General features: G+C 36.4%; 1 protein-coding gene across 3 annotated transcripts in view; it reads right to left on the bottom strand.

Moving 5' to 3' along the window:
• Positions 1 to 748: 748 nt before the first annotated feature.
• Positions 749 to 12,185, bottom strand: part of ERBB4 (erb-b2 receptor tyrosine kinase 4) — a 999,063-nt gene continuing 987,626 nt past the window's right edge. Inside the window, exons 26-29 of one of the 3 annotated variants that reach the window (XM_037042022.1) lie at positions 10,914 to 10,961; positions 9,833 to 10,130; positions 7,583 to 8,047; positions 749 to 6,434 (exon numbers count right to left, since the gene is read on the bottom strand). In XM_037042022.1, the coding sequence (XP_036897917.1) occupies positions 7,602 to 8,047; positions 9,833 to 10,130; positions 10,914 to 10,961 (792 nt within the window). In that variant the 3' untranslated portion in view covers positions 749 to 6,434; positions 7,583 to 7,601. Of the gene's footprint in view, positions 6,435 to 6,834; positions 8,048 to 9,832; positions 10,131 to 10,913; positions 10,962 to 12,185 lie in introns of those variants that run through there. The other 2 variants (XM_037042020.1, XM_037042023.1) reach the window with 2 other exon arrangements.

Genomic DNA, 12,185 nt, shown 5'->3' with positions numbered 1-12,185 from the left:
ACAGAAATAGAGGGAAGGAAAAAAGAACAGGGTGAAGGGTCAGAGAAGAAAAAAGAATAAGAGAAATTATACTAAAAATATACCTAACATTAAAAAAGTTAGTGTGTGTTAAGTGCATAATCCTTCATAGATAAAACAGAAAAAAATCAAAATAACATTACACAACACACAATTGTCATATCCTATTGTGTAAGCGAGTGCAGAGGTTGAACACGTCACAATAGTGCTGAACACAGAATCACAAGTAATGTCAAAATTATAACTTCCAACCAAAAAACAATCACAAGCCAATTTCTTATATACAAATCAACCCTAAAGACAATTATATTCCAAATAAAGATGTCCACAAAAGAAAATCAAAGCAACATTATTTACAAATGCAACTAGCCGTGTCTTTAACAAGCTATAAAAATACTATTCACATTTTCAAACATACAGTAGTATTTTTTGTTTGTTTATTTCAAAAGGCAGCTAACTTTGAACACTGGGATTTACATGAAACACTGATGGCTTACCAGCTAGGTATTTTTGCACCTCTGTCCTTGGAAGAGCCTTCGCAAGAGAGAGGATTTATTTTTTGTCTACAAGTTAAGAACACAAAGAAATGAATACAAATATATAAAATACCTCAAGCCTCTGTCTTTTTGGTAGAGTGTCTCCCCTTATTACCTGAAATTTACCACCATCAACTTTTTTGATGCGTGTATGAGATGAGTGTGTTTGAGACAAGATTTAACATGACTTTTTGTGTGTGTGCTATGAATTGTCTTACAGATTGGTCTCTTGTTTCATTTGATCTGACAATCGTGCTCCAGAAAGAGATGAACAACTAGTCATACCATGTGAAAATGCAGTTTCGACATGCAGTGATGCAAGTCCCTGGGGCTCACAACACGAGATGTAGGCACACCAGCTAGTGAGGTGTGCATTCAAAGTTAGCTGCCCTTCCACAGCTGCTCAGTTGAGTAATCGACCCATTTAACAGCAGTACCAATTTATGCTACATATTTCGAAGTACCTTACTTTAAAAGAACAGCGTACATATCTACATTTAGAAAATAACTTTTTGTAGTTGATTACTGGAGTAATCCTAAAAGGGTTCTTGGAGTGCTATGGTATAATCCCTTCACTCCCCCCTCCCAGCCCCTGAGAGATCCAGAAATATACAGGAAAATGACTTTCACATTAGAGTAAAAGTATAATCCTCCATTAAATGAAATATCTGGAAATGACTTTCAAAGCACAGGTGATGTCAATACATAGGAGTTATGGTTTGCGTTTATTTGAAAGGGCTGCAGGCTGGGCGAACATTTACACATCAGCGATAAAAAGAGCAGTAAAGGCAAAGTGGTTTGAACAAATTAGACTATTGCCTACAGATACGAAACTTTGTTTTCTCATATTTGTGTATTTGTACAAATATAACCATGTCTCATTATATGGGTAAAACTCATTAGAGCCTTGAAAGAAAAATGTCCTTAAAGAGCAAAAGTAGAGAAAGAATGGCAATCTAGTAGATGGCACGAGTTTTTACTACAACAAAATTGCACTCATTATTTATTTCTTAGATGGATGAATGAACCGATAAAGGATTACAGGTGGTTCTCAAAGCTGAATAGCCTTTACTTGTGTGATAATAAGACTCTTTATTTATGAAAAAATACAGCAGCTATAAAATACTCACAATCAGGAATACAATAAGATAAATAAAGTAAATAAGTTAATAGGCTGGAAAAACTAACTTCTCAAGGAGATGGAAGGTTTTCATGAAACAATTGAATCTAAGACCTACCAAGGGCAGGTGCCCGTATGTGAGTTTCGAGATTCATCACAGGGCTGACTCATCTCACATTCCCTCAGGGAAGGACATAGTAAAGGAGTGGTCCTCATGGAAAAACAGTTTTAACATGTACTCTGTGCAGTAATTTATTTGTGAAATAATTCAAATAATGTCCAAATTGCTAGGATCTTTTATGGAGAAGTCAGGCATTTGAGAGAAGAGGCTAAATCATTACTCCACAAAGCAGGGTGTGGGACCTCTGAGATCCACTATGGCTTAAGGGAGGTACAATGTCAGGAGAACCACTCCGAACCGGAGTGGTGGAGAAGTGAAGACATCAGAGGTGCTTGTGCCAATGGACGGGAAAAAAAATAAGGATATCATCTTCCTCTAAGGTCCAGAGAGAAATGAAATTTTCTGTGATTCCTAAAATAATCGCAGAACACTGACTGTCAAAGAGTACTCTCCAGGGAACGCGTGTGAATACTCCCATGAAATTGGGACGTAAAGTCTTTTCGTCTCATAACTAGAGAAGCATTGTCTTCTGCCCCAAATACCACCTGTGTGGGGAGAGGTGAGGCAGGGGTCCGCAAATGTGACACATTCTACATTTTTGCACCTCTACAAAATCAGAGGGACTTGAACAGAGTGCCTGAAGTTTCTACCCTTTCATGGAGATCTTTTTGTTAACAAACAGAACTAAGCAGCCTGTGTGGTGTTAAAAGCCATCTATGCACACAAACGCAGGGTTTTCCTGACCCAACCCTGCCCATAACAGCTTCATGCTTGTAACTGTAGAGAGAACTACTCTTGCAAAGGCCTCTCTGACATTGGAAAATTGTATGTATTCTACCCAGAAGTGTAAAAGCTAGCCCAACTGTAATACCAAGGTCTCCCCTGATCCTAGTATTTTAAAATTATACCCAGTCTATCTCTGTATAATGTTATTTGTTCTTAAGCAAATGGCATTTAGCAGACTTGAGTCTGCCCTTACGGGTCTGCACAGGTTCAAGGCTGTCCTTCACCACCTGTGTACACAAAGCAGCACAGAAGAATTTTCTGTCCCTGTCATATAGACAAGTGAATGAATTCATCTGTTTTTTAAACAACTAGCAGCTTATACACATGGATTTCTTATTTGCCTTATCAAAAATCATTAGTCTAATCACTAGAGTCAAAAAAGATGGACAAATGCTTGTTTTAGCATGTACCTATGAGAATAATGTTAACTAATTCCTTGGTTTGTTTTTTGAAACAGGAGGCATGGAAAAAGAAAGGGACTCACAAATCAACTGTGTTTTGTTTACTGAATGGCACCACTCATTCTTTGTCTCTGCATAAGGTAATAGAACTTTTACATTTCCCTGACTTCATTCTGAACACCTCTTAACTTAAAGTCCTAAGTAACATGTTTGCCTGTTAAACTCTTCAAGGTGGTGTTTGCAAAGCAAATTCTAAAAATTTCTTTTTATATTCAATACATTTAAAAACAGTAAAGTAATACGAATGTAAGAAAAAATTAACTGTAATAGATTAAAGCAAGTTTTTGTGAGTGGAACCGGCTCTTTAACTCTCTACTTTCAGCTAAACCTAACAATAACAATTTTAAATGGCAAACTTATTTTTGACTATGCAAAATCCATCCTACACGTTTATATCCTGCATTTTATTTTGTTACATTACACTTCGTGGTTAACTTTCTAGTTTAATTTATTTAATAATATTAAAATCATTTACTGTCTGATAACGTAACTAATTCTACATCTTACAGCGAGCGTTATCCTGGTTCTGCCCAGTTATATACATGCTGTCATAATCACCATTTCTATTACCTTATGAACTACATACACTAGTTAAATAATCAACACTTATAGATGGGTGAATAATTCAAGTTTTGAAATAAAGGTTAGATAGCTCTAGAAAAACTTGTATTTACATCCTTCCCTGTCTGACTTAAACAATAGAATTTCTCTTTTCACTTTCGACACTTCAGAAAGCACGGCAACAGCCCCTAGAATGTCATCTAGCAGCAGAACCTCACAGTCCTTCGACAGGTCTGCCCTTGGCATGGGGAATATTCATGATCTTCATGCCCTGCCCTGCCTTTAGGAGCTATTAACACACACATCCTAACACTGACAAGAATACTATTTCTTCTCTCAGCTATCGATATTCAGTCTTTCTTCCTGATGTACTAAGAAAAAAAACTCCTATTTTTACTTTGTACCTTTTCATATAATTTGAGAATTGCATGTTTTATGCTCTTTCAAGAGTATTACTTGAGAAAGAACTCTCATCCTAAATTGTGCCACTAATGCTTGGGGAAAAGATTGCCGCTCAGCAGTCGGAGCACCTCTGCATGACACAGGGTGCTCTGTGGTTCCGGGTCTACCCTGGTTCGGAGGATGTCTTTTCTCACCTGCCTAAGAAAGACTTCTTTACACAAACTTTTCTGTATACATTTTTTCCATACTTGAAAATAGGATCCCCCAAGATAGGTAGAAACTACAAAATTGGGGGATTTAAAAAAATATAGTTTGTATAATTTTAAGATTCATTTTCCTCTAATTTACTTAATTGTTTCTGCATATTTGCACTGATACAGCTAGCCCCTGAAACATGATAGTCCAATGCACTTTTCAGGCTTTAACTGGCATTTTCAAATTTCGCTCCACTGGGTTGAATAATTCATTCTTTGGAACAAATGAAAATCTTTTTTTCTCCTTCTCATACACTCTGAACTATGCTTTCCTAGTGGGACAAATAAAACACAAGAGAAACCCTAAAACAACTGAAATGAAGTATGTGCTACAAAAATCACTGAAAAGGAAAAAATGAAGTGGAGCTCCTGTGAAATACGTTGGGGCCTTTTGGATTGTACTTGCCTCTATCTCCAGTTATTAGAGGAAGATCACCTGATGTGCAAGGGTCTTGGGCTGTCAGGATGAAGGAGATTATATTCATCAAATACATATCTATTCCCTTAACAGTAAACATGTTATTTTCTTTCCTTCTTCAAAAGAAACAATTGTGCTTTCCATTTCCCAATAAAAACATTTGAATATTGTAAATCAGAAGAAAAAAGTCAAGTCCCAGTATCCAACACGGGTGCAATCAATGCTGAGCTGGTACAGATTTATCCAGAAGAAGAGGCTCGTATCTAAATTTTCATCAGTACTGATGCAATGTCCTCTTTTTCCTGGAGACCCCTCAGAATAGGTGAGAGAAGTCTGAGCTGTGACCTCGGAATAGGTGAGAGAGGTTAGGCTGTGGCCCGTGAATTATTCCCAGGAAATTTATGGCAGAACTTTACTAGAGGGGATCTCACAAACACTCTCCTTGCTTTTTCTTACTGTTTTAGCTTACTTCACTTGTCATAGCTCAGGACAAAAGCAATCCCAAAGCCTCCGATGTTCTTGGCCAAAGACCAACATAAACCTCTGATTTAATGGTCAAGTTAGAATTCAGAGGGGCCGTAAGCCGGTGATGCAGTACCCTTCTAGACATATTTGTGCTTAGATGATAACATTGAATCCCTCTTACTTGTCAACTTCAGTAACTTGTAGGATCTTCCATTCATGTCCCAAGTGAGTTCACTGGAGACCTTTTCAATGAACAGCTAATTTTATGATGATGACTCACAAAAAGCTCATGCAATCTTATTCTTGGAACTTATGAAGAAATTCGAGTCATTCCAAATAAATCTAGACTAAACTTTTTAAGTTAGGAATAACATTACATTTATCTGTATATTCTCCACATAACACAGTGCTTTTAGTAGACTCTAAATAAATAGCAGTTGAAAAAAATAAGTTGAAGGTTTGGATGAATTTACCTTTTCAAACTAAGTATTGATGATTCCTTTGCATTTTCCTCTCTAAACTGTTTTGTCATACTGGATTTTTAGTCTAATTGCTTTCTTTTGTGTGCCAGACTCAAATTTGATTCCAATATATGTTCATGCTAGAAAAAATATGTTTTAAAAATCCAAATGACTTGGGTGAGATTTTTCTAGAAAAGAGAGACTTATATACAATTTTCCTAATTACTGACCTGAGGTTCCCTTTTCCTGGAGACATTCCTACCATTTATTCCCATTGCTCATATGAACTCAGCAGGTATTGACTTAAAATGATACTTAATAAAGATGGTTCTAGAACTAGGATGCTGTGTTTGAAGAAAAAGAGTTATTTTATAAAGTATCAAAAGATTATCAGTATGTTGGATATTAAAATAATTACATGAGAGGATTTTCATGTTTATTTACAACTTTTGACCCAAGAACCTATCTGTAAGCTCTGAATGGTTACTTATTTTTATTTTACTAATCTGTGTGCAAAGAATTACCTTCCCTTAACATAAATAGAGTCCCATACTAGAAATTACAAGGAATTCAAGCCAATCCTTACTTGCATTCCTTAATATGCAGTATACAAACTGGACAACTTCCCTTGCATTAGCAAATGTGATATCACATGTACATAAGGTGCTGGCCCTCTCACCATAATCCCTAGATTATGTTCCAAAGTCCTAATTTGTTTGGTTTGTTAGTTCCACAGTCCTTCTTTATCTTAGCACTTTTAAAAAATGTATTTAAATTCGTTATTTTTGCTGGTTGCTTCCATATTGCTTCATTCAAAATCCAAAATGTAGTCTAGAAAGATAACAAACAAAATTATAGTTTAAGTGCAAACCACATTTCTGAGTATCTTCCAGGTATCGACATACCCAATCCAGTGTGTTCCTTCCAGTTCAATGGGTTGATTTCCCACTGGGTCACTCCTGAAAATGTCAGTAGTTTTCATGAACCACACAAAGCTGTCTCTTAATTTCCTTCTAGCTTAACACTACCAACTGCCTATCAAGTACTGTCAGTTATGAAGGAGAAGAAAACACTGAAAGATGTGAAGGAAGGGGGGCAGTGCATGTCCAATAGCGTAAAACCCAAACATGAGATTTGATGCTCCATTTGACGAAACTCTTGGCCTCCCTTTCTCATTTTAGGACTGCATTTGAAAATAGTGGCCACTTCACTATAACACCTTCCTTTTAAAAAAATTCTGTCAGTGTACAGCAACACAGACGAAGCTTTGATGGAAAAATTCTTTGCCATTAAAAATTAGAGACAAAACTGGGAGAGAAAATAAATAAGGAATAGACTAAAGGGGGAAAGAGAGAGAGTGAGAGAGAGAGAGAGAGAGAGAGACATCATGAAAGGCCTCCAAACATAGTAGTTATAACTTTGATATAGATTCAAAAATTACAGAAGCTGAGTTAGCTATTCTTCACTTGTTGGGATAGAAATTATTGGAGACAGAAATTGGATTCTGAATCTCAGTTACTATTATGGTATAGAAAAAGTTATCTTTGTATTTATTCTAATGGAAAGCTTAGTAGGACTTCCAGGGATGCTGAAAATATACAGTTCCTATAGATAGAAACAGATAGCATGGGTCTTTCAAGATTCTGCATTAAAAAATAAAATAGAAGTAAATTTAAAAAAAGGAAAAAGTTAAGAACTGGTTTGACATCAGGCGGTAGTGCCTTCTATTTGCTGGTCCTTTTCTAGCTGTTCCTGTCTCCTGACCAACACACGTAGAGAAATGAAGAAACAGTGTGGTTTTTCCTGTCTTTCTCTTGCAGTCTTTCCTTCCAATGTTCAAGTTAGATAAACACATAACTATCATCGCATCTCTATGTCTTCCCCTGGGAGGTTTCAAAACTACTGGCCTTGGGGGTAGAAGGAAGACCATAAGAGAAAGAGAGGGGGGTAGGGAAATTGGAGCGGGCATGTCTTTCCACCTTAAAACCACTGTTGAGTTTACACCACAGTATTCCGGTGTCTGTAGGGCGGAGGAGGCAGCACAGTGCCTGGCTTCAGCGAGAACTCAGAGAGGTATTCGGGATTCTCTGCCACAATAGGCCGGATCCGTCCGTTTTGTTTATAAAAATATTTTGTGCTGTACTCCTGCAGGTAGTCTGGGTGCTGTAGAGTGCTCCGAGGGGGCAGGCTGTGGTTCCAGTAGTCGGGGTTGTCGAACGCTTTCTTGGCCTTCTCTGGCACAGACAGTACGTTGTTCTTCAGGTACTCGGCGTTCCCCAAGGCGTTGGCAAAAGTGTTGAGGTACAGCGGCTCATTCACATACTCATCCTCTGCCTTGGGCGGACCGGTGGAAGCATTGTGATATTCGGGGTTATCCAAAGCTTGAAGGTCTCCATTTTTTCGCCGAGAAACAAAAGGGTTCTCCTCTACGGGGTTCAAATATTCTGGTGAAATGTAAAAATAGCAGTTAACATTTACTTTCTGGAAAATATTCATCAAAGCAAAGTTATACAGAATGGTTGGCTTACTTGTTCAGCACAATAAAGCCATAAATTATCACAAAAACTATTCTGTTGATTATTGCTGTCATTAAAAAAGGAGCAAGTAGGTCAACAATGATAAGGACAAAGCAAGGGTCCAACAGGTTTGGTATCAACATTCTTGTCCTCTAGATTGTTCTTTTTCTTTCTTAATTGCATTTGTCTCTCCTATATATGGGGCCAGTTATTTAAATGTTTCTATTTTCTAAAAGGCAGTAACTTATGTTGGAAGATAAGATAACTTATTAGGATTAAATCACCTTTAAATGTGAAGAAATAGAAGTTTTTTTTTTAAAGAATACTAGGAAAAAATCGAAATGTCCATAGCTTATTCCAATCCAAGATAAATAGATGACGTGAAAAAATAGCATTTTTAGTCTGTATGATTTTCTCTGGTGTCTGTATAAGTAACATGGATTTAATTATAGACATTCCCCCTTTACATATAGAAAAGGAAATATCTAAGAAAAAAAACCTCAATAACAGATCTGGTAGGCATCTAACATGCTTCTAAGGTGACTTTCTTGACAACACAAATGCTAAACAATATAGTAAAAGTATAACATTTTCCAATGGCTAATGATAATAATCACAAAAGAGCGAACTATTAGCTTGAATCATATGAAATATCACTATTTTATAAGTTTAAAATGGTCATATAGTGGTTACTTTGTATGATTCAATCTAATAAATTTATCTAAAATAGGTATGGGCTCAAATTTTTTAAAATGTTGCTAATTAATGTTATTCTCCTCAAATTTATTTTCATCCCTCTATAATATGACTGTATACAGACATGTATTCAAATATATGTTAGAACATATTTTTTTGTCTCCTCTTTTGGTATATATTCAAAAATGTTGCATACCACTAAGGAGCAGATAGTATACATACACGGCATGGATACACACCCTGGGTGGGACAGAGCCGGGTGGCATGAGATTTCATCCCACAGCTCAGAATGGCATACACTTTAAAACCTATGAATTCTTTGTTGCTGAAAATTTCCATTTAATATTTTCAGACCTTGGGATAGTAAAACCATGGAAACCAAAATAGTGGATAAGAGGGAGCAACTACAATTCTATTGCTGTGCTTTGTAAAGCCATGAACTATGAATATTTTCCAGATGTGATGGTATACATATAAGTGTATACATGGTTAGAACTTTACTTTCTGAAGTGTGTCGGAGAATAAATCATAATTTCCTATAATAAACAAGGTTATTTAAATGACACCATTTTAATAAATCAACCAAATATTTTATTGGTGCAATTCAAAGCTTCGGACACTTTTTGACAACAATACCAGTCTTTATAACCTCTACAGTGAGTCCAATAAAACAATGGTTCTGACATCTTGTGATATACTACCTCATTTAAATATTTCAATAAAGATATGTTTACGTTAGTGCTTTTCAGACTTAATCATATTTTAAAAATACCTGGGATCTTGTTAAAATTCAGGTTTCTACCCAGGTGGGGCCTGAGATTTCTAAAAAAAAACACCCCATAACTGCTGTGGTTGCTGCTGATTCAGACAGTATAGCCTGAATGGCAGCAGCTAAGGTCTTTTCTAGGTCACAGATGGTACATTGTCCAGTGGCCTGGCAATACCCCTTCTATACTTTGCTTATTTTGATGGATGCGAATGTAGAATGGCAATCATTTCTGAACGTGCTGTGTGTACCTTGTTTGGGTTTGTCTCGCATAGGGGTCATGTAACCTTCTTCATCCAGTTCTCCTCGTGGGCTCCGCTCTGAGGCGAACACTGTGGGGTCAGCACTGTACCTCTGGGTGCTGCTATCCTCTTGGACATGGGGTGTCACTGGCTTGCGTAGGGTGCCATTGCAACAGGCATCATCGAAAATCTCAGCAGTGGCCCCCTGAGCAACGGGAGCTTCTGGGATGGTGCTGGTCGGGGCTCTGTAGGGCGCGGGCACTCCCTGTTCTGCAGCGAAACCCCCATCTCGGTACACGAACTGGTTCTGTTAATAGTAGAGACACATTTGGACAAAAGTCATTGTTAGGAATGGTTGTAAAAATGAATGCTAAAAACCAAAAAGTTATGGAATCTGTCTTTCAGGAAAAAAATCAGATTTTCTTTTTTTTTTTTGAGCTTATTTTCCCTAATGACTCATGGGTTTGAGTTATAGACTAACACTTAAACTTTCAATTTTTCTTGATAATTAAATCATGGATAAACAATTTGGAAGTATGTTTTTTTTAATTTTGCTAAGCACCTACCACATGATCTAATAAAACATAATTTACATTTTTCCCACAACTGCCCAGGTTTGATATAAAATTTGAAATAAATTTTCATGGCAAATAGCAACATTGTTCACTATAGACAGTTGCCATTAAGAACAGAAGCACAGTGATGCCATTTGAATGGTTCTGTTTATGTGGTCTGTTCTGTGGTTACCATGACTCTAAGTCTCTGGGACTTGGAGAATCATCAATAAGATGCTGATGTTTTAGCACACAACCTATCATCATGGGAGTAAAGACAACCTGTTTCCTCACTTAGGAGTATAACTAATGACCCCAGGTAAAATCAATAGCTACTGTTGATGCATGAAATCTTAATTTTAGTTTATCTACTGAAATAAAATGGGTCTAAAAAGACAGTGATGCAGTCTGCAGCGAATTCTTAACTCACTGTTGGCAAAGGCAAAATGAGGAAATAATGGGGAGACAAGAGAGAGAAAACATGGCGAGCAAAGACCAAAGTCCTAAAAGATGAAGATTGGTTGTGAAATACTTACTCCTGACATGGGGGTGTAGGCAGGAGGAGGGCTGTGTCCAATTTCACTCTAATGGGAAAGAAAAATGGAATGATGGATATAATAAGAGGTAATATGAATGGAAAAAAAAGAAAGAAAAAGAAAAGCCACATGAGTTGTATGAACCAGAGAGAAAACCATGCACAACAGTGAAGTTTGCTAAATGGTAAAATCATATGCACTTTGACTACAAGAGAGTTTATTTATGCATTTTCAGGAACCTGAATATTTTAATTCTTCCCTGAAAAGGAAAAGTATATAGAAAAGCATTATAGAAAATGAATTAAAAATTAGGTTGCTAATGAATATTTTTCTGATTAACCTTAGAAGAAAGGGAAAAAACAACAAATGATAAACAGTAATTGTAGACAAGGAACAGTTTCCTTTTTGAATGACTGAAACGGCCACATGCCATAGGACCAACTTTTCTCTTATAAGAAGACCTTTTCTCTAAGGAGATAGAAGTGGATTTCAATTTGTCTGGAATAATGTTTTTTCTATCAAGTTACATTCCTCTTTCACCATTTCAGCAAAGGGTCAGCTTGTTAGCTTCTCCTTATAAAAAGGTACATATTATTTCCTTTTCAGTCTCATTTTTTTAAGTTAAGAAACAGGAGAAAACTTGGAAAATCAATTTCTTTCCTGGAAACATGTTTTACATACATTAGTTCCATTCATTTAGAATCAGTTAAAATCAGATTTCTGTTAAAAAAAAACAAAAGCTATATTCTTACAGCTTAGTATTCCATGTAGCCTATGGGCTTAGTAAAAGTAAGTATAAAATATGATAAAACATTAAAGACACTCTTTCTTTGGGTAAGTGTACAGAATTGTATAAACAGTGACTTTGTGTTTTAATAAAAAATACATATATAAATGAATTCATTACACACAGTTTTTGAGAACCTATTGTTTACATGTCAGGCACTCTTCTAGGTACTACAGATAATAGGGACAATAAAAACAGTCGATTTTATAAAGCTTGTGTTCTCCACATTCTGTGGAGAATGAACAGAGGTAACTAAAATAAACTGCAGACACTAAGTCACATATAGGTAAATATTATTCCAGGTCAATGGTTTTACAATTTAGAGATTTGTAAAACAATCTAAGAAGAATATGATCTCATGGAGATGAACTTTCTAATGCACATCGGTAACAACCAGGTAGTACAAGTTCTTTACTTAGTCTAGTGGACTAATCAAGGGACAAGTTTCAGGCCTCTGAGTTCTGAACATTTTAATTTTCCCCATA

Source organism: Sturnira hondurensis, unplaced genomic scaffold (genome assembly GCF_014824575.4).
Source record: "Sturnira hondurensis isolate 20B ecotype Veracruz unplaced genomic scaffold, ASM1482457v3 Scaffold0003681, whole genome shotgun sequence".
NCBI lineage: Eukaryota > Metazoa > Chordata > Mammalia > Chiroptera > Phyllostomidae > Sturnira > Sturnira hondurensis.
Note: the sequence above shows the minus strand (reverse complement) of the source record. Positions and strands in the feature narration are given on the sequence as shown.